The 21,972-nt window shown below is 44.4% G+C and overlaps 1 protein-coding gene across 4 annotated transcripts in view; it reads left to right on the top strand.

Annotated features, from left to right (window-relative positions):
* The window catches only part of LOC308677652 (telomerase protein component 1-like), an 82,771-nt gene that overhangs the window by 23,911 nt on the left and 36,888 nt on the right, over positions 1–21,972 (top strand). For all 4 annotated transcript variants that reach the window (XM_081344259.1, XM_081344260.1, XM_081344257.1 and 1 more), the window contains 14 exons: positions 469–559; positions 1,516–1,675; positions 3,857–4,079; positions 5,504–5,650; positions 7,505–7,579; positions 8,325–8,443; positions 9,572–9,637; positions 11,353–11,496; positions 11,579–11,755; positions 15,427–15,547; positions 16,388–16,512; positions 17,408–17,524; positions 18,405–18,522; positions 20,189–20,380. In XM_081344259.1, coding sequence (XP_081200385.1) covers positions 469–559; positions 1,516–1,675; positions 3,857–4,079; positions 5,504–5,650; positions 7,505–7,579; positions 8,325–8,443; positions 9,572–9,637; positions 11,353–11,496; positions 11,579–11,755; positions 15,427–15,547; positions 16,388–16,512; positions 17,408–17,524; positions 18,405–18,522; positions 20,189–20,380 — 1,875 coding nt within the window. The remainder of the gene's footprint in view (positions 1–468; positions 560–1,515; positions 1,676–3,856; positions 4,080–5,503; positions 5,651–7,504; positions 7,580–8,324; positions 8,444–9,571; positions 9,638–11,352; positions 11,497–11,578; positions 11,756–15,426; positions 15,548–16,387; positions 16,513–17,407; positions 17,525–18,404; positions 18,523–20,188; positions 20,381–21,972) is intronic.

Below are 21,972 nucleotides of genomic sequence, written 5' to 3'. Positions count from 1 at the left end.
TACTGCTCTAATGCAGAGAGGGAAGGACAGAGGGAGGGAAGGAAGGAAGGAAGGAAGGAAGGAAGGAAGGAAGGGACAGTGGGAGAGGGAGGGAGAGAAAGAGAGGGAGAGAGAGAGAAGGAGAAAGAATTTTTTTTCTTGTTTTCCTGCTCTAAAAACTGGGTGCGTCTTATGGTCCGGTGCGTCTTATGGTCCGAAAAATACGGTAACTACCATTGCAGCATTCCCATGGTCACGTGATCAAAATTTGGATGCTTGGCAACTGGCATGTATTTATGACGGTTGGAGTATCCCAGGCTCCCCTTTCTGGACCAAAGCAAAGTCAATGGGGTAGCCAGATTCACTTAACAACCGTGCTACTAATTTAACAACTGCAGTGATTGACTTAACTGTGGCACTAGATTATTCGATACTTTAATGTTAATAACTTTCATTCTGTTTCTGCCTTTGGCATTACTCTCCTTCCAGGACTCTGTCATCCACAGCAGGCAGCTTCCTTTCCGATTCCTTTCAGCGTATAAAGTGATTTTGGACCTGGAAAGAGAACTTAAGAAAAAGGGTGAGGAATACTTAACCTGGGTGAATGGCTGGGAATTCTTTATTAACATTGGAAAGTGCCTCCTAAGTCAGTGATGGCGAACCTTTGAGAGACCGAGCGCCCAAACTGCAACCCAAAACCCACTTATATATCGTTGGGTGCCAGGTGGGCGTGGCCCATTGGGTGGGCGTGGCCCATTGGGCGGGCATGGCTGCGGTGGTAACGGCAGACTGGGTGGGGCTAAAAAGTTCAATCAATCAATTCCAACTTTGCGAGAACTTTTTTTTCCCCGCGAGAAGTTGAAATTGATTGATTGAACCTGTTTTTAAATTTGGTTTTATTGGGTTAATTGTTATGGTTTAATTTTTTAAAAAATTTTGTATTTTATGTTTTTTAACTTTTTTTTATTGTTGTGAGCCGCCCTGAGTCCTTAGGGAGAAGGGCGGCATATAAATTTAATAAATTCAAATTCATTTATTTTTTTGCACACAGCGGTGGAGGCCTGAAGCGAAAAGGTTTTATAAAACCCAGCTGAAGGCCTAGGACTGGGGCGTCAGTGCGCATGCCCACAGAGAGGGCTCTGTGTGCCATAGGTTCGCCACCACAGTCCTAAGTCATTTTATCCTGTTCTGAATTTTTCTTTAATGCATCCTTTTGGACTCGTGCTGGAACCCATCTTCTGGGAAACTCTATTTACCAGAATATGTAGAGAGAGGTTCTCTGAGGATAGGCTTCAGCATGAGTCCAAAAGATCAGAAGACTAGTCTTCTGGTCCCAGAGACCGACCCAGATTGGATCCTGAAACATTATCCTGGGACACGTATATTTGCCTTCATTAGGGATGAGTGATGAACGTCAAAGAATGCAAAAATGCCGATGAGGTTTACTAGGTTACCTGTGGTTAGAATTATCTATTTTCAAATGAGGAAACAGAGATCTTCCTTTCTTGTTTCTTTGAGTATCATTTTTTTTTTCAGACGAGCCACTCCCAAGTAACCTACAGCTCATCGAAAAGGTCCTAAAGCAAATGAAACTGCCAATGAATTTTGGAAAACCCCGATATCTACGGGGTTGCATGGAGATCCCGCTAATTTTCCAGATGGTGAAGAAGGAGAAGAAGAAACTGCTTAAATCCAAGTAGGAGGCTGTAGCCAGGACTATCCTTGTCTTCTTGCTTAGCAGAGGTTGTGGGGAGGGAGAATGAAGTATTAGGTGTAGACCATAGTAATGGGGTGATGCTATGGCTCAGAGGTTAAGATACTGGGCTTGTCTGCTGGATTGCTAGCACCCCAGGTTTGAGACCCGAGCGCCACATGACAGAGTGAGGTCCTGGTCTTGCCTCAGCTCCTGCCAACCTAGCAGTTTGAAAGCACGCACATGCAACTAGATAAATAGGTACCACTTCGGTGGGAAGGTAACAGTACTCTGTGATGTCACGCGGGCCACATAATCACGGAAACACCTTTGGACAGTGGTCAATGGCACGGAGATGAGCACTGCCCCCTAAAGTCAGCAGGGACTCCTTAGAACCAGGCATGTCAAACTCATGATGTCGCATGATGTCACGTGACATTTCATGACTTTTTCCCCATTGCCAGCATTGGGGTGGGCGCGGTTTTGGAATGAGGCTTCCGGCCCACGGGCCGGCAGTTTGTCATGCCTGCTTTAGACAATAGTCCCCTAAATTTTGAAGCGTAACACCTGCCAATGAAGTACGTCTTGGCTTGCTCAGTCTTCATCTTCCAGCATCTCCCAGTCCAATGTGACTTGTAGGCTAAGGATACTGCATTTATCTGCCGCCTCCTTGATTCAGAATTTTCCCACTTAACGATCATTGCAGCATTCCCATGATTTTCATGTGTTCAAAATTTGGATGGTTGCAACTGGCATGTCGTTATGACTTTTTGCATGTCCTGGAGTCATGCGAACCCCTTTTGCGACCTTCTGACAGGCAAAGGCAGTGGGGAAGCCAGATTCACTTAACAACCATGTTATTAACTTAATAACTGCAGTGATTCATTTAACAACTGTTTGCAGTCGTATGTTGGGGACTGCTTGTATTGTTAGTGGATGTTGACTGAGCTACCTTTGCTAATATCCACTGATAACGCTTTGTGTTCTTATTTCCTGCCACTCCGACTCTTGTTTTCTCTGGCAGCACTGAAGGTCTTGGGTGGATTTGTGTCCTTCCCCAACACCCACAAAATATAACTTCTTTCTGCAGATCAGCAATCATGACTTTGATCTACTTGAAACAAGCAAATATCCCAAAGGTGCTTTTTCAAAAGGCGCCTGGCCTTTGTTTTTCCTTGAAGACGTTTCCTTTTCATGTAAGAAGCTTCCTCAGTTCTTCTTCTGAGGAACTGAAGAAGCTTCTTGGGTGAGAAGTGAAATGTCTTCAAGGAAAAACAAAGTCCAGGTCGCCTTTTGAAAAAAAAGCACCTTCGGGACAACCGTGACCTGGATGATTGAGAATCTCCATAGACATTCAACAAGAAAATAATAATAATAATAATAATAATAATAATAATAATAATAATAATAATAATAATAATAATAATAATAATGATGATGATGATGATAATGATAGTCAAGGTTGACTCAGCCTTCCATCCTTCCGAGGTAGGTAAAATGAGGACCCAGATTGTTGGGGGCAATTAAGCTGACTTTGTAATAATGCCGCTTGGGGGTGTGTGAAAGCCCTAATAAGCAGGCATATACATAGAATGAAGGCTACTGCTAAGCTTGTAAGCCGCCCTGAGTCTTCGGAGAAGGGCGGGATATAAATGGAATTAAAATAAATAAAATAAATAAAATAAATAAAATAAATAAATAAATAAATAATAATAATAATAATAATAATAATAAGAATAAGAAGAAGAAGAAGAAGAAGAAGAAGAAGAAGAAGAAGAAGAAGAAGAAGAAGAAGAAGAAGAAGAAGAAGAAGAAGAAGAAGAAGAAGTAGTTGGAAGGGACCTTGGAGGTCATCTAGTCCAACCCCCTGCTCAGGCAGGAAACCCTATTCCATTTCAGACAAATGGCTGTCCAGTCTCTTCTTAAAAACCTCCAGTGTTGGAGCATTCACCACCTCTGGTGGCACGTTGTTCCACTGGTTAATTGTTCTAACTGTCAGGAAGTTTCTTCTTAGTTCTAGGTTGATTCTCTCCTTGACTAGTAGTATTTTTAGACTTTCTTCTGAGGGGGTCTTTGAGGTTCTCTGAGCTTGGTAGCTCTGAGAATACCAGGCACCCCTCATTTCACCCCTGAGCTACAAATATTTATTCAGACTTTCTTCTTTCTCCATTTTGTATCTCACAGAGACATCCGCTACGCCCCTGAGCTCCTGCAACGTTACTGTGAGGCTCTCGAGAATGCCATTGGATTATCAGTTAAGCATAATATGCACCCCATTCCTGGACGGACTCTCATCTTGATTGCTAGCTCCTATCAATTGGGGAAACCTTGCGCCACAGGCCAAAATATGTATTGTCCAACTTACGACAACAATAACCGCAACGATCAGAGGAAAGATCCCATGACGGTTGGTAAACAGTTAATCAGTTGTCATTTAGTTCTCCCTCTTTTTCTGCCCTTAATTTTGTTCAACCATATTATGTAAGGGCCTCCTTGTAAGCCTGCATGTTATACAGTAGGTAGTCCTTGACTTATGGCCATTCATTTAATGACCCTTCAAAATTAGGATGGTGCTGGGAAAAAAATGACTTAACGACTGCTCCTTATATTTACAACCGTTGCAGCATCCATCCACACATCAAAATTTGGGTGGTTGCCAACGGGCCTGTATTTATGATGTTTCAAGCATCTTGGGGGTCAGGCGGTCGCCATTTTACTCGTGGGGACGTTGTTAAGCAAATCACTGCAGTTGTTAAGTTAGTAACGTGGTTGTTAAGTGAATCTGGCTTTCCCGCTGACTTTGCTTGTCAGAAGATTGCAGAAGGTGACCCTGGGACGCTGCAACCGTCATAAACATGAGTCGGTTAACAAGCTTCTGAATTTTTGATCACGTGACCCTGGGGAATGCTGAAACGGTCGTAAGTGCGAAAAACAAGTCATACGTCCCTTTTTTCTCTGCCATTGTAACTTTGAACAGCCACTAAACGAACTGTCGAGGACTACTTGTATCGGTACTTATAACAAATATGTTCAGTTAAATGGTTGTTCAATGAATCATGAAGCAACTTGGGGTCACATGATCGCCATTTTACCTTTGGGGACATTGTTAAGGAAATCACTGCAGTTGTTAATTTAGTAACATGGTTGCTAAGTGAATCTGGCTCTCCCCCCGCCCCCCTCATTGACTTTGCTTGTTGGAAGCTGGCTGGGAACATTGCAAATAGCGATCACATGACCCCGGCACAGTGTCACAAATATATGCCAATTGCCAAGTGCCGAGATTAGGGGACTGGAGGCTAAAACATATAGGGAACGGTTACTGGAATTGGGTATGTGTAGTTTAATGAAGAGAAGGGTGAGGGGTGACATGATAGCAGTGTTCCAATATCTCAGGGGCTGCCACAAAGAAGAGGGAGTCAAGCTATTCTCCAAAGCACCTGAAAGCAGCACAAGAAGCAACGGATGGAAACTAGTCAAGGAGAGAAGCAACCTAGAACTAAGGAGAAACTTCCTGACAGTTAGAACAATTAACCAGTGGAACAACCTGCCTCCAGAGGTGGTGAATGCTCCAACACTGGAGGTTTTTAAGAAGAGACTGGACAGCCATTTGCCTGAAATGATATAAGGTTTTCTGCCTGAGCAGGGGATTGGACTAGATGACCTCCAAGGTCCCTTCCAACTTTATTATTATTATTATTATTTTGATCAGGTGACCATGGGGATGCTGCAGTGGTCGTAAGTGTGAAAACCAATCATTTTCCAATGCTGCTGTAACTTTGGAACAGCCACCTTTGTGTGCCTCATTTAATGTCACACTTCCCCTCTCTCTAGATCCGAGACTTGGCCATGCTGCTGGGATCCATGTTATATTCGGTCTGTGAACAGGCTAAGGTCTTCCTCTGCAACTTTTCAGACATTGTGGGGGCTATTCCCATGACCGGTTCTGTGCTGAAGGACGTGCAAACCTTACAGAAGACGGTACGATGTGGAACTGAGAGAGACATTGGGCTCAGGGCAAGGATTTGATTTCAGGCTTCACCGTCTTTTGCTTTTATCCAGATAAATAGGAATAATCGCACATTGCGTGAATCAGCAAGAGGGTTTAAGGGGAGCAAAGAAGCGGAGATATTTAGTGACTAGTTAGGTTCCCTGACTTCACTTTCTTCAACTTTCTCCTTCAGTTTTGTCCTGTGGTAAGCAAGCATAGGTTTGCTTACCTCCCCAAGGGAATTTTGGGATGGGTGTACAACTTTGCACAATGAAGATTGCAAAAACAATAGGAGAAAAAGAGGCAAATTTCTCCCCATCCCTAGTATAATGATGATGATAACTTTATTGTCACTTTGAATGTACACCAATCGGCATACATCAAAATGAAATTTCGTTGCATACAGCTCTCAAAGGGTCACCACCTCCGATATATATACTCCTTGTTCGTGGCCCGCTCAAATTTCACATTGTCCATTTTAGTCTCTAGGGCAGACATGTCAAACACAAGGCCCGGGGGCCGGATGCGGCCCACGAAGTGGTTTCATGTGGCCCGCGAAGCCATCCTGGAAACAGTGAAGGAACGACCCCCACTGCCTTGGCCCTGGCCCAGAGACCCTCCTTCTGCCAGAGACCCTCAGATCTGTCCCACTCCTGCCCAGGCCCCCATAGGCACCCTTGATGCAAACGATGTAGAGCTGGCCACGCCCACCCAATAGGCCATACGCACTCTAGCCACGCCCACCCAGTAGGCCATGCCCACCCTGGCCATACCCACCCGGCCCCTTGAGGGCCACCGCAATGCTGATGCGGCCCTCAATGAAATTGAGTTTGACACCCCTGCTCTAGGGAGTGAACGATGGCAAACAGGACAGATGGAAATGGGGCTCCATGTGGATTAGCCCTCAAATTCACTTGTATTCTGACAACCTCGCCTTCTTTCCTTTTTCTGATCCTGACTCTTCCACCTTTTCCTTAAAGAGGCCTTGCTTCTTTTCGCCCCTGGAGCACGCTGCTGCCGCCGCCACCAACTCCTCCAAAAGCCTCTCTCTCTCTTCCTCTGGGCCTGCCGACAGCCTCATCCAGTTCCTTCGCTCCATAAGCTCCAGGTCCTCTCCTCCTCTGCCTCCTCTGGAAACAGCCCTGATTTGCAATACAATCCATCACTGGGCCAGCAGTCAGATCTTGCTGCTGGCAGAACAAAGTAGAAAGAGTAACTGACATGGAGACAGAAGAAGCTGTCAGTCATGGGATTGCCAGGTGCTGATTAGCCAGATAGTGAATCTACAGAAGACCTCCATTTTGTAGGAGAAGAGAAGGCAGAGCTGGGGGGGGTAGTAAAATGTGTCATCAGTTTAGAATCCTTACGTTGCCACAAGGGATCCAAGTCCTCCTTGATTTCCACTCACTCCATCTAGCGTCAGTTTAGTGCTGACAGTTTTAGTTGTCCAGATTCTTGTGTACAGGCCTCAATAAACCATTTATGCTGCAATCTATTTGCATTTATGCTGCAAAAAAATAAAATAAATGGGAGCCCTAGTGGTGCAGTGGTTAGAATGCTGTACTGCAGGCTAACTCTACCCACTGCCAGGAGTTCAATCCTGGCTGGCGCAAGGTTGACTCAGACGTCCATCCTTCCGAGGTCGGTAAAATGAGGACCCAGATTGTTGGGGGGGGGGGAATAGGCTGACTCTGTAAAACCGCTCAGAGAGGGCTGTAAAGCCCTATGGGATGGTATATAAGTCTAAGTGCCATCTACACAAATGGTGCTGATTCTTTGTGCCTGACACATTTACAATCATGGGATCTAGGAGTGGCTGATGTGTCCCATGCTTCTTCTTCCAGTACAATACTGTTTACTACAGTGACGATTGGTCCTCATCGGACGTCATCAAGGATTTCTTGACTCGGCGGGAACATGTGAGTCCATGATAAAAATGGAGGAAGCCTTCAGTTAGAAGGACAGGCTGGATGAAAGGATCAGTTAAAAATCCATCAGGTTAATGAATGAAGAGGTCTTTAGAACAGGTGTCCTTAGTGAAACAATCACGGCCTCTCTGCCTTGATGTTTCTAGAGGTCCTTAGTCCTCCTTCTCCAGATAAATATGAACGATCACGAATTGTGTGAATAGGCAAGTGGGTTTGAGGATAGCAAACAAATAGTGATGCTTAGTGCATGGGATTGGTGTAAACTAGATCCAGTTAGATTCTAGATGACCATTCTTTTGGATCTCATCCAAGGACTTATTTATTTTTTTTACGATGGTAGCCTTGGGTTTTGCACAGCAGAAGAAAGCAAAAGTCTTTGCACTTTCTTGGGCCAGCTGAAAAAAAAAAGAGGCTTAGGATGGGAGGGTCTCAAAGCTTTAGTAGCTTCTGAAACAACACTGGTTACCACTTCCTACGATCCCATCCACAGGGTGCTGATGAGAGTTGTAGTTCAGCAACTGTACACAGGTTTGGGTTGGGGAAAACTTGATGAATGCAGCTGCTGGCTGCATGGAGTTGGAGGCTGTCAAGGTCTTCACTTAAACAGAGAGAATAAAATTGCAAACAGGGCTTTTGCAAACACAAGCCATTGCCTTGTAGTTTTAACACGCGCAGGTCAGTGTGATGAGTCCCTGCGTGTTACAGAGCTCTGTTGTTTTTCTTTTCCCAACTCCAGGTTGATACGATTCTTTTGCTCAGTGGTGAAGTTGAGGAACTCAGCGGTTCTTGTCTCCAGCTGTATCGCCACCATGTTGCCTCAGACTGCCTCTTCATCAACATCTGTTCTGAGCCGTGGTAAGGAGAGAGAGTGTGTCCTGCCTTAGACCCAAAGATGCTTTTCCAGGAGGCAACTGGCCTTTCTTGTTTTTCTTTGAAGACGTTTCACTTCACATCCAAGAAGCTGGATGGTGGGGAATAGAAGGATTTATTCTCCTTGCAGAACAGCTGGTCATTTGCATTTGTTTAGAGAGTAGTTGAGGCCACCTGGAGGTTGTATCTGTGTCCTGAAGGTCACCTGAGTAGTGCAAATGGGCGTTGTAGACTGGAGATGGATGATGCCGTATTCCTCCTCCTCTGTTGAGAGAGGGCTGTTCAATTTTGGCTTTGGTTTGAAAGAGGGGTCAAAGAGGCCATCTACGTCAAAACTGAACAGCCCTCTCTTGACAGAGGAGGCGGGATATGGCATCATCTATCTCCAGTCTACAACGCAGTCCTTTCAGCAGTTCCAAGAAGGCTCCACGCCCATTTGCACTACTCAGGTGGCCCTGAGGACACAGATAAACTGCCAAGTGGGAGCTTGAGACAAGTATGGCCTGGATGACTTGGGACAATCTTTGGGACAAGTATGACCAGGATGACTGAGAATCTCCACAGACATTCTGCCTTAGACTGTTCATTTGTTTTTATTCCTCTTGATGGACCATTTCTGAAGCGCTTCACCCTGAGTGACTGAAATCTATACACAACTAAAACTCTTGTGTCTGTTTGGTTGTTTGTAACCTTCAACTGGCATAAACGGTGCATCATAGGGCTACAGTGTTTGAATCCGTGCACCTCAAATGGACTAACAAAATGCATCCAAAAATCCGGAATTCACAGTTCGCATGGGATTAAAATTTGGCCAAGTTGTGCCTGCTTCATGCTGCCATGTTACCACAGTCAGCTGTGCTTATGTGATCATCATTTTCCAGACTCCCTCCCAGCTTCCTGCAGGGAAAGTCAATGGGGAAGCTGTCAGGAAGTCAAAAAATTGCTCTCACTGCTTTTTTTTGCCTCCCTCTGGTCCTTCTGTTTTTCTGTTTAGGTAAGGAATATCTCTGAAGTAAGCCAACTGGGGCAGAGGTTATCTAGTTAAAAAGAATTCTGAAATAGCATTGCACTGTGCAACTAAAGGAACACTTTTTTTTTGCCTTCCGTCTTTAGGGAGAAGAGAACTTTTAAATCCAGAAAGGATGTGGTAATCCATGGTTTCAGCGAGCAAATGTTCCGGTGAGCCTCGGAGCTAAACAAGTGGATAGAAATAAATGTGGATGGTTTGCGTGATGTGTGAATGATTACATTTTGTTATGGGGTTGCTTTAAAGTGGATCACAGAAGGCCGATTCCACACTGAGAAAGACTGAAAAGAGTTTATATAATACTGTGTTTCCCTGAAAATAAGATCCAACTGGAAAACAAGCTCTAGCGTGATTTTTCAGGACGCTCGTAATATAAGCCCCAGCCTCCAAATAATCCCCAGTTAAGATTTTATTTATTTATTTATTTATTTGATTTATATACCGCCCTTCTCCTGAAGGACTCAGGGCGGTGTACAGGGCACTAAAAATAAGAATACAGGATACAAGATTTAAAGTTAGATGATTGTGCCCAATGTTGTAGGTTAGTTAAAGTAATGTTAAAACCCAAACCCATCAGGCCAGGCCGGCTTGTTCGAATAGATAAGTTTTTAGATCACGCCGGAAGGAGCGAAGGTTGGGGGCCATCCAGAGTTCAGCTGGTAAGCGGTTCCAAAGGATTGGTGCACCCACCGAGAATGCTCTCCCCCTGGGGGTCACCAGCCGACATTCTCTGACCGGTGGTACCCTGAGGAGGCCCTCTCTGTGGGAACGTACAGGACGGAGGGAAGTTGACGCCGGTAGTAGGTGCTCCCGTAGGTAATCCGGACCCATGCCATGTAGGGCTTTGTATGTCATCACCAGCACCTTGAATCTCACCCGGAAGGCAACTGGAAGCCAGTGCAGCTCACGGAGCAGAGGTGTAATGTGGGAGTATCGGGAGACCCCCAAAAGAACTCGTGCAGCTGCACTCTGTACCAGCTGAAGCTTCTGAGTGGTTCTCAAGGGCAGCCCCATGTAAAGAGCATTGCAGTAGTCTAGACGAGAGGTCACAAGTGCATGAGTGACTGTACGCAAGGCATCCAGGTCCAGATAGGGTCGCAACTGGCGCACCAGACGAACCTGGGCGAAGGCCTCTCTAGTCACAGCTCCTATATGATCTTCTAAGGAGAGCTGTGAATCTAAGAGGACACCCAAATTGCGAGCCTTTTCTACGGGGGGTAATAACTCACCCCCAATATTAAGAGATGGAATAAACATAAACAATAAAGATTATCAGCCAGACGAATGCATTTAGTACCGTATTTCCCGAAATAAAAGCCCTAACCAGAAAATAAGCCCTCATGCATCTTTTGGAGCAAAAATGAATATAAGACCCGGCGTTATTTTCAGGGAAACGCGGTAGCAATAGCTCTTAAACTTATATACCGCCCCACAGTGCTTTAGACTTAGAGCACTCTCTGGGCAGTTTATAGAATCAGCATATTGCCCCCAACAATCTGGCTCCTCATTTTACCAATCTCAGAAGGATGGAAGGCTGAATCAACCTCGAGCCCCATCAGGATCGAACACCAGGCTGTGGGCAGAGTTAACCTGCACTACCGCATTCTAAATTCTGCTGAAGATGTTACCTAGCCTGGAAATGAAACATTCAGAAACCAACCCACAAGCTCAGAGAACGAATCTCCATCCTCGTACTGCATTCTAACCACTGTGCCGCCAGGGCTCACAATGAGCTTGGATAGCTTAGTGGTTGTTTAAAGAAGCAGCTGGAACGAAAGCAGAAATCTCGGTAGCTGATGGGTATCTGTATGCTTTACTGTGTACTGGGAAATTCTAGATTTTAAAAGACGTTTCTTCCTTCGGCCAGGTTTATGTCTGAATGTGGCAACTCCCGGTTCTTAGAACATGTTGACAAAGTTGACGAGATTCACGGCTTGCCCAAGCAACAGCGAACAGCGACAGCTCAGCCAGAACCTGGAGTCGTGTCCTTGATACCTGTCCCCCAGAGCAGGTGATTTTTAAGGGGAAATAACGAGAAAGATCATGAATTACTCTGGATGGAGAATTGGGTATTGACTCCTCTTTTCCAACAGGTGGCGCTCTGTGAGGATTTTCGTCTCCTCTACTTTCCGGGACATGCACGGTGAACGTGACCTGCTTATTCGTTCTGTTTTTCCCGAACTTCGTGCACGAGCTGCCAAGTTCTGCTTAGCAATCCAGGAGATTGATTTGCGCTGGGGAATCACAGAACATGAGAGCCAGAGAAACAAGTATGTGGGGTGTTTATGGGTAAGGAGGTGGGCTGAGTAAATCAGTATCCATTTTGAAGAAAAAAGGCTAACAGTATTTCCTAATAGTTAGAACAATTAATCAGTAGAACGAGTTGCCTCCAGAGATTGTGAGTGCTCCAATCCTGCAGACTTTAAAGAAGAGATTGGACAACCATTTGTCTGAAATGGTATAGCATCTCCTGCTTTGGCAGGAAGTTGGACTAGAGCAGGACTTTTCAACCTTTTCACCCATTGTACCATTTTTAGGATATGGCAACATCTGAGTACCACCAGTCGCCTAGCAAGGTGTCAAAAACTTGATGACCAAAAAAGAAAAGAAAAGAAAAGAAAAAAGTGATGAAGTACAGGTAGTCCTCAACTTACAACAATTCACTTAGTGACTGTTCGAAGTTACAATGGCACCGGAAAAAGTGCCCCCCAAGCCACAGCCGAGCAAGACACCTGCCTGCCCGCCCGGCGGTGCTCTTCTGTTTCTGTTGAGGATTGGCAACGGGGGTAGGGTGGGGGGGGTGTTTGGTTTTTATTTTCCCCCCTCTACTGGGTGGTTGCATCAGGTTTTGGTCACTTCATATGACCCTGGGACACTGTGACCGTCATAAATATGAATCCGTTGCCAAGCATCTGAATGTAAATCACAAGACCCTGGAGATGCTGCAACATTCCAGCTGATCGGCGCTTCTTCTGGGCTCAGCAGAAGCGCCAGGATCAGCGCTGAGCTCCAGCTGGAGTTTGGCACTGATCCTGGCGCTTCCACTGAGCCCTGACAGCCCTGAAGAAGCACCGATCAGCTGGAAAGCGGCACTGATCTTGGCGCTTCCGCTGAGCCCTGACAGCCCTGCAGCTCCAGTCATCTCTCACTGAGGCTTGTGCGGTGCTGCCACCGGTTCAGCTCATTCCCCTCCCCCGCTACCACTTTTCTAGGATGGTTGCGTACCACCTGCTAGGTGCCAATGTAGCACAGGTGGTACCCATACCACTGGTTGAAAAGCCCTGGACTAGAAGACCTGCAAGGTCCCTTCCAACTCTCTTATTCTGTTAAACGAATGGAATTAACTAAGAGATATAAGCGTTTTTTGAAGCACAGCCTCTTATCTTATTCGAACGATTTCCATAGATTAGACCTCAAAGTGCCAATGGGTGATGTTTTCTTTTTGGCATCTACCATTTCTTAACTACCCCCTTTCCTTGGTTTATGGGAGATGCTTCCCCTCTTGTTTTATTCTTCATTTCTCCGTTTCCTTGTCTTGAAGATAATAACAATAATCTGAAATCCATGATCTATAGAAACCCGACATCGATTACCTATGAATGTGTATGCTTATATCATCTGTGGCTCATGCTGTTCCTTTCTGAAATGTGTAAATATGAATGCATCCCTTTTGTACGCTGGGGTCTTTCTCAGTATCCTTTGGAAGGAGAGGACCAACCTTGAATTAAGGAGAAATTTCCTGACAATGAGAACAATTAGCCAATGGAACGAGTTTGCCTCCAGAAGTTGTGGGTGCTCCAACACCGGAGATTTTTAAGAAGAGATTGGACAGCTATTTGGCTGAAATACTATAGGGTTTCCTGCTTGAGCAGGGGGTTGGACTAGAAGACCTCCAAGGTCCCTTCCAACTCTTGTTATCCTGTTATTCTATTATGTGCCAATGAGTGTGTTACTCCCTTCATCTTTTCTGGGTTGGGCCAACAGTTTTTAAACTTTTTGGCCCCAGGACCTCTTTACAGTCCTAATAATGATGGTGCACCACGAAGAGGATATTTGTTTATGTGGCTTATACCTATCAATATTTTCTACACTAGAAATTATTAAGCAACAATCAGGAATATGGGGGCATAACTTCAAACTGACAGGAGAGAGGTTTAAAAATAATGTTAGAAAGTATGATTTCACAGAAGGAGTAGCGGAAGCTTGGAACCAACTTCCAGTGGAGGTAATTGGTTGATCATCAGTAACTGAGTTTAAATATGCTTGGGATAAACACACGTCCATTTGCATCAAAAAATTTAAAATAAAAAGAATAAAATATAATGTTAATATTGCGAAAATAATTAATTAAAAAGAAAACCAAAAAATGAATTCAAAGGGCAGACTGAGTTCACCGCTAGGTCTTTTTCTGCTGTCAGTTTTCTATGTTTCTGTTTTTTCTACTTAAACTGGGGAAATTTTATAATATTTGTTTGGCTTCATGGAGCCCTGAAAGGGTCTCAGGGATCTCTGAAGGTCCCCAGACCGAACTTTGAGAACCGCTGGGTTAGACTACTGTAATACACTCTGCCAGGGGTTGCCTTTGAAGACGGAAAAAGTGCCACCACTTCTAACAGCCTGAACAGTTAGGGTGGGTCCTTCCTGAATTTCTTACTCTGACCATTGATCCATTGGGGGGGGGCTCCTGATTATTTCCTCCGTGGTATCTTTTCCCCTCATCCCCCGAGGTCATCTACACGTTCCATTAGACTCCCAAAGCTTGTAACATTTTACAGGTATTCCTCGATTTACGATCACAATGGAGCCAAAACTTCTGCTTGCTAAACAAGACAACGGTTAACTTAGTTTTGCCCCCTTTTGCGATCTTTCTCGCCACAGTTGATAAGCGAGTCATTGCAGTTGTTAAGTTAGGGACACTTCACTTGCCGGAAAGTCACAGTAGGTGATCACACATGACCCCGGGACTCTGCAACCGTCATAAATAGGAGGCAGTTGCCAAGCATCCAAATTTTGATCACGTGACCATGGGGATGCTGCAGCCGTCGTTAAGTGTAAAAAAAACAGTCATAAGTCACTTTTTTGAGTGCCGTCGTAACTTTGAACGGTCGCTAAATTAATTGTTGCTCTCTGCAAATGAAGAAGCAGAGCATATAAGGAACATATAGGGAACGGTTGCTGGAATTGGGTATGTGTAGTTTAATGAAGAGAAGGGTGAGGGGTGACATGATAGCAGTGTTCCAATATCTCAGGGGCTGCCACAAAGAAGAGGGAGTCAAGCTATTCTCCAAAGCACCTGAAAGCAGGACAAGAAGCAACGGATGGAAACTAGTCAAGGAGAGAAGCAACCTAGAACTAAGGAGAAACTTCCTGACAGTTAGAACAATTAACCAGTGGAACAACCTGCCTCCAGAGGTGGTGAATGCTCCAACACTGGAAGTTTTTAAGAAGAGACTGGACAGCCACTTGTCTGAAATGGTATAGGATTTCCTGCCTGAGCAGGGGGTTGGACTAGATGACCTCCAAGATCCCTTCCAACAACAACAATTTCTTCTTCTTCTTCTTCTTCTTCTTCTTCTTCTTCTTCTTCTTCTTCTTCTTCTTCTTCTTCTTCTTCTTCTTCTTCTTCTTATTATTATTATTATTATTATTATTATTATTATTATTATTATTATTATTATTATTATTATTATTATTATTATTATTATTATTATTATTATTATTATTATTATTATTATTATTATTATTATTATTATTATTATTATTATTATTATTATTATTATTATTATCCATGACTCTCCAGTGTGTTGAGACACCAAAATCTGTTTAAATAAGCATGGTCACCTTGCATAGCTTTACCTTCCCCGTGTACATCTAGGAAGGGGATGGGATTGAGGCAAAAATGAGTGGGAGAAGAGAGTCACGAAGGCCTCTGTCTCTTTAGGCAGGTGGAATTGTGTCTGTCTGAAGTCTCCCGGAGTGATCTCTTCATTGGAATCCTTGGGGAGCGCTACGGCCTTGTCCCGAAAGAGACTTCTTTGCCGGAAGAACCGCAGTACGAATGGGTGAGAGATGACGCTGATGTGAACCTTGGGATGTCATGATCCTGAACAGCGTTTCTCAACCTCAGCAAGATGTGTGGACTTCTAACTCCCAGAATTTCCCAGCCAGCATCTGGGCTGTTGATGATCCAGAACAGTGTTTCTCAATCTCAGCAACTTGAAGAGGTGCGGGAATTCTGGGAGCTGAAGTCCACACATCTGAAATTTGCTGAGGCTGAGAAACACTGATCAGAGAAAGCGCTAAGTGAAAACTTCCTTTCCCAAACGAAGAAAAAAATAAGCGTCAATTGGATGTGCAGGAGGCAGTGATTTAGGACTTGCCTGTTATTGGGGCATTCACATTGGCCGAGATTTGCATAGTGTGTGTTTTATCAGCAGACAGGGCTGGTGGGATTTAGTGGCTCCAGCAATTGTTAGGACATGGTCCATAGAAATAACATAGAAGCAGCCTTAGTTTAGAATGAACAGAACAGAACACAACATAATAGAATACTTTATTTGGCCAAGTGTGATTAGACATGCAAGGAATTTATCTCTGGTGCAGAAGCTGTCAGTGTACATGCAAAGCAACAGAGTAATAATAGTCATAATCATACCAATAGGAGCAGGTAGTAGAGAAGAGCAGAAGGATAATAATGCTATAGCTGTACAATGTGGGTAAATATACTTAGACATAAGACAGAACTGTGGGCCTAATTAGTGGGCTTAATTAGTCAGTGTTGACAGGAAAGGCAGAAAATGAAGGGAACCAAGTCTTAACCAGGGCTAAATGTGATCAAAGACAAAACAGCTGTTGAGACGATTCTCAGAATAAGAGCTACTGTTTGAATATTCTCTCTGCAGATGAAAACGTATCCACCGGGCCGCTCCATCACCGAATTGGAAGCTATTCAATTTCTGAATGGTAGCAATGATCCCTCAGCAGGATCTAGGGCATTCTTCTATCTACGAGAACCTGATTTTCTTGGGTAAATTGTTTTTGTCAATTAACTTGCAGGTCCTATACACCAGTTTCAATTTACTCGGAGTCCTGATAGTGCAGTGATTAGAGTGCAGTAATCAAGCTACTTATTTTTAAAGTCAATCAAGGCTGCCTATTCCTTTCTGCAAGATCAGTCTATCCTTTTTATTAAGTATGCAGTTTAGATTTAAGTAGCAATAGTAAAGGTAAAGGTAAAGGTTCCCCCGCACATGCGTGCTAGTCATTTCAGTCTCTAGGGGCCGGTGCTTATCTCCGTTTCAAAGCTGAAGAGCCAGCGCTTGTCCGAGGACGTCTCCGTGGTCATGTGGCCGGCATGACTAGACACTAAAGACACACGGAATGATATTACCTTCCCACCGTAGTGGTCCCTATTTTTCTACTTGCTTTTTTACGTGCTTTTGAACTGCTAGGTTGGCAGAAGCTGGGACGAGTAACAGGCGCTCACTCTGTTACGCGGCACTCGGGATTCGACCCGCCAAACTGCCGACCTTCTGATCAACAAGGTCAGCGTCCTAACCCACTGTGCCACCACATCCCGAAGTAGCAATAGTACTAAGATTTATATAGTGGCTCATAGCAGTTACAGTATTCTCTAGGTGGTTGACAAGGTCAGCATGTTGCCCCACAACAGTCTGGGTCCTCATTTTACCAACCTCAGAAGGATGGAAGGCTGAGTCAACTCTGAGCCATCAAGATTGAGAGTTTTGCCTGCAATGCTGCATTCTAACCACTGCACCGCCAGATTGATAACCTTGCCCTTTGTCTCCCGTTCTTCCCACACCTTCAAAAGGTGCTTTTTAGTCCCAACAGCAAATTCTCACAGTGGGATGGATTGTCTTCATCATGCATTTTGAGCTGTCTCTCTCTCTTGGTCTCCCCAGCTCTGTGCCAGAAGCATGGAAGAAAGATTTTGGAGTTGAGTCAGAAGAAGCTGCCCAACACATGGCAGATTTGAAGGAACATCTCAGGAAACATGGAAGCTTGGCCGCCTTTAGCAGGTAAAGGAAGTGGCGTTTGTGTATGTTCTGCGATAGCTGCTGAGTAAGTTGGAGAATGAGGTGGCTGGATGGAGTCAGTGAAGCAGTAGGCGTGAGCTTAAATGGACGCCAGAAGATGGTGGTGTTATGTATCCAGGTGAAGAGAACACATACACACTTACATAGCAGTCACCACCAGGGGGCGTTGAACTGTAACTGTTTTGGCGGGAACCCAGTTTCGGCGGGAAATAGAGGTTCAAACCGATTGGCCGGCTGCTCACCTGGCCAGGTATAAAAGGAGGGCAGGTAACCCCTATTCCCCAGTACAGTCACTTCCACCTAATAAATATCTGCCATGCTGTACTCATCGTCTCGGCATCCTTCCTGCTCTCCAAAACCCACTACACAATAGTGGCGATGAAGGTGGGATTCTGCTTAACCTTAAGAACTGAAAGTCACTATAGGTAGAGGACAGGAAGGCCTGGAGGAACATTGTCCATGGGGTCACGATGGGTCGGACACGACTTCGCAGCTCACAACAACAACAAAGTGGGAGAACATACAGGTAGTCCTCGATGTACTCGCCATAGTTAAGTCAATCACTGCAGTTGTTAAGTTAGTAACCTGGTTGTTAATCTTGCTTCCCTACTGACGTTGCTTGTCAGAAGGTCACAAAAGGGGATCACATGACCCTGGAACACTGCAGCCATCATAAATACATGCCAGTTGTCCAAATTTTGATCACATGACTGCAGCGATGCTGCAGGGGTCATAAGTGTGAAAAAAAATGATCATGTGCCATTTTTTTGTCAGTGTCGTAACTTCGAATGGTCCCTAAATGAATGGTTATAAAATAAGGACTATCCATAATGTGTCCTAAACTGACCTCTTTTTTTTGTAGCTATTCCTGTCAGTGGGGTGGACTAGCCCAAGGTCAGCCTTTCGTGAAAGGTCTTGAAGATTTTGGCCACAGAGTCTTGCGGGATGTGTGGAAATGCCTCCAGCATCACTTCATTGAGGTATCTGGAAACTACCAATAAAGCAGAATATTTGTAGCTCAGGGTTGAAATGAGGGTTCCCCGATGCTCTCTGAGGCTTCGTTGTTTTCATGCAAGCGTTTCATTCCCAAACCTCATATAGTAGTACCTCGGTACTCATTGTCCCAAAGGTGCTTTTTCAGGAGGCAGCTGGACTTTCTTGTTTTTCTTTGAAGACGTTTCGCTTCTCGTCCAAGAAGCTTCTTCAGCTCTGACTGGATGGTGGGGAATGAAAAGATTTATACTCCTTACAGACAGCTGGTCCTTTGCATTCTTTTAGAGAGTTGTTGAGGACCCTGATGACACAGATAAACCTCCAAATGGCCTCAATGACTGTCTGCAAGGAGTATCAATCCTTCCATTCCCCACCATCCAGTCAGAGCTGAAGAAGCTCATTGGATGCGAAGCGAAATATCTTCAAAGAAAAACAAGAAAGTCCAGTTGCCTCCTGGAAAAGCAAGTTTGGGACAACTATGACCTGGATGACTGAAAATCTCCATAGACACTCGTCATTAATTGGTTCTGGGAGACACAATGAGTACCAAAAACGATGAGTACCAAACTATTTTTTCCCATAAGGACTAATGTAAATAAATTTAATTTGAATTTGAATTTGAATGTGGTCTCAAACCAAAGGTAACGCACATTTTAAGACAATACGTAAAAAGATAGGGTTGTGTATAGTCAGAGCATGCACAGTCTTATTGCGCTGAGATAACCCTGGAGTAAACACAGTAAACAGTGGTGTCATGGTTCAATAGTTGAAACCCATCAAAAGAACTTCAAGGCAAAAATTCTTCCTTAAAGAAAGGACAGAGTGGTCTATATTAAATGGTGGTTTATCTTACACTATCTACAATATCATACACCAGGAACCATATACATACATGTGCTAATAGAGCAGTCTCCAACACACAGCAGTTACAGCAGGAAACAAAAGAGAAAGAACACAGCAGTGGAGCCTTCCTATTTATACAAAGGCTCTTAAAGAGACACAGACCCAGCTGACTCTTAAAGGAACATAGACCCTGCTGAGTCATTCCCAACATTACATCATACATCTCACATTACATAAACTGGTTAGCTGTTAAATTATTACCTTGACATATATCATTACCTGAGAAATAAACCTAAAAATTAATACGTACTTAGATTAAATAAAATAAAACTTCACTTTACCTATGTTGATGAGGGGGAAATAGGCAAAAATACTCAAAATGACCACAGAAGCTAACATAAGACTTCAATGGGATGTACACAGGGCAAGATCTACTGTGTGACTAACACGTCACCCTTTGTTTGGGCTGGAAAGAGTAGCGGGTCATGAGGTAAACAACACCAACAATTTCTAGCTTGCACGTGGAGTATCAAGCAAACGGCAAGTACCGGGACAAAATTTTCTCGTCAAAATTCATTGAGTACCAAATTTGATGAATTTCTAGACAGTTAAAGTGAACTGTGCTGACCTCCACTGTAACATCAGCGCTACAAGAAAGCAACTAATCTCAGAGAGTAGCAAGACTCCTCGTATCTGCAAAACTTTTTCCAAGCTCTGCTATAGTCTAGCTTCAGGGATATTTTTTAAACTTTGTCAAGAAAATTTGTTTAGAAATAAACTGAGCTTTATGTCTCTCACCTCTCAATTTAGGGAGGTGAATCTGAACTCACGACAGACTCAAAGGAAGAAGAAGGAAACACTCTGCAAGAATCTTTCCAAGAATTGCAGCAAAGGAGATTTTGTGCCCGGACGAAGCTTCTGAATACCACATCGGCTCAGATGCGTGGTGGCAAGCTTTACGTTGTGAGTGGTGAACCTGGCCAGGGAAAGACAGTTTTCTTGGTGAGTAAAGGGAAGGTTGAACCAATGGGGAGATCTGGAGAACTTGGGACAAGATATGGAAGCTCAGTATATAGCAATAAAAATAGCAATAGCATTTGGGCTTATATACTGCTTCATACCTCGGGGACCACCTGCTGCCGGCGTCAACTCCCCTCCGCCCTGTGCGTTCCCACAGAGAGGGCCTCCTCAGGGTGCCTCCAGTCAGGGAATGCCGACTGGCGGCCCCCAGGGGGAGAGCCTTCTCTGTGGGCGCTCCGGCATTATGGAACCAACTGCCGGTGGAGCTCCGGATGGCATCAGACCTCCGAACTTTCCGTCGTGGCCTGCAGACCCACTTATTTGAATTAGCTGGTCTGGCCTGACGGGGGATTATGGGTTTTAAATTGTTGTTTTAGAATTGTATTATTGTTTTTAACTGGGCACTGATTTAATCTTTTTTAACTTTTGTATTGTTATTTATATATGCCCTGTGAACCGCCCTGAGTCCCTAGGGAGAAGGGCGGTATACAAATTAAATAAAACCTAAACCTAAACCATAGTGCTTTACAGCCCTCTCTAAGTGGTTTACAGAGTCAGCATATGGTCCCCCAACAATCTGTAGCAAGGCCCGAGGTAGTGCTGGGCTACTAGGAAGTAAAAATTAAATAAAATGAATGAATGAATGAATAGCTGTAGCACTTAAGTCTTATATACCCCTTCATAGTATATAAGCCCTCTCTAAATGGTTTACAGAGTCAGTATATTGCCCCCAACAATCTGGATCCTCATTTTACCGACCTCGGAAGGATGGAAGGTTGAGTCAACCTTGAGCCGGTGAGAATCGAACTCCTGGCGGTGGGCAGTTAGCTTGCAGTACTGCATTTCATCCACTGCGCCAGTGTATGTTCTGGTGTGATCAAAATAGCATCACCTGTATGCGACAGGAAATATTAGTAGTTTGGAGGAGGGAAAGGGAAAAGCTCAAATACAGATAGTACTCGACTTACAACAGTTTGTTTAGTGACAGTTGGAAGTTCCAACAGCGCTGAAAAAAGTGACATGACTCTTTTTCACACTTGGTGAAGCATCTCCATGGTCAGGTGATCAAAATTCAGACGTTTCGCAACTGACTCATTTATTGCAGTATTCCAGAGTCATGTGATCACCCTTTGTGACTTTCTGACAAGCAGAGTCACTCAACAACCGTGTGACTAACTTAAGCACTGCCACAATTCAAAACAAAACTCACTTAACAACTGTCTCACTCGGGAACAGGAATTTGGGCCTCTTTGTGGTCATTCCTTCGAGGACTACCCGTATTAAGACATTTATTCCTGCTAGCTCTGAAGACGCAGAACAGAGAGAGATGGTCTTGGGGAAGAGCTTGAGGCTTTTTTTTATTCCTCCCCGTGGAAGATGGACTTTTGTATTTTGTTAAAACTGGAGTGGCTGGACTGAAAGGCTCCCTAAGAGAGAATACCTCAGCTGAGCGGGAATGGTGACTGTGTTGGTGTTTGAGGTTTGGCCACTTCACTTCCAAGGGTCGTGGTGGCTCAGTGGGTTAGGATGCTGAGCTTGTCGATCAGAAGGTCGGCAGTTTGGCGGGTCGAATC

This window comes from Vipera berus (assembly GCF_964194415.1).
Source record: "Vipera berus genome assembly, chromosome: Z".
Classification (NCBI taxonomy): Eukaryota; Metazoa; Chordata; class Lepidosauria; order Squamata; family Viperidae; genus Vipera; species Vipera berus.
Note: the sequence above shows the minus strand (reverse complement) of the source record. Positions and strands in the feature narration are given on the sequence as shown.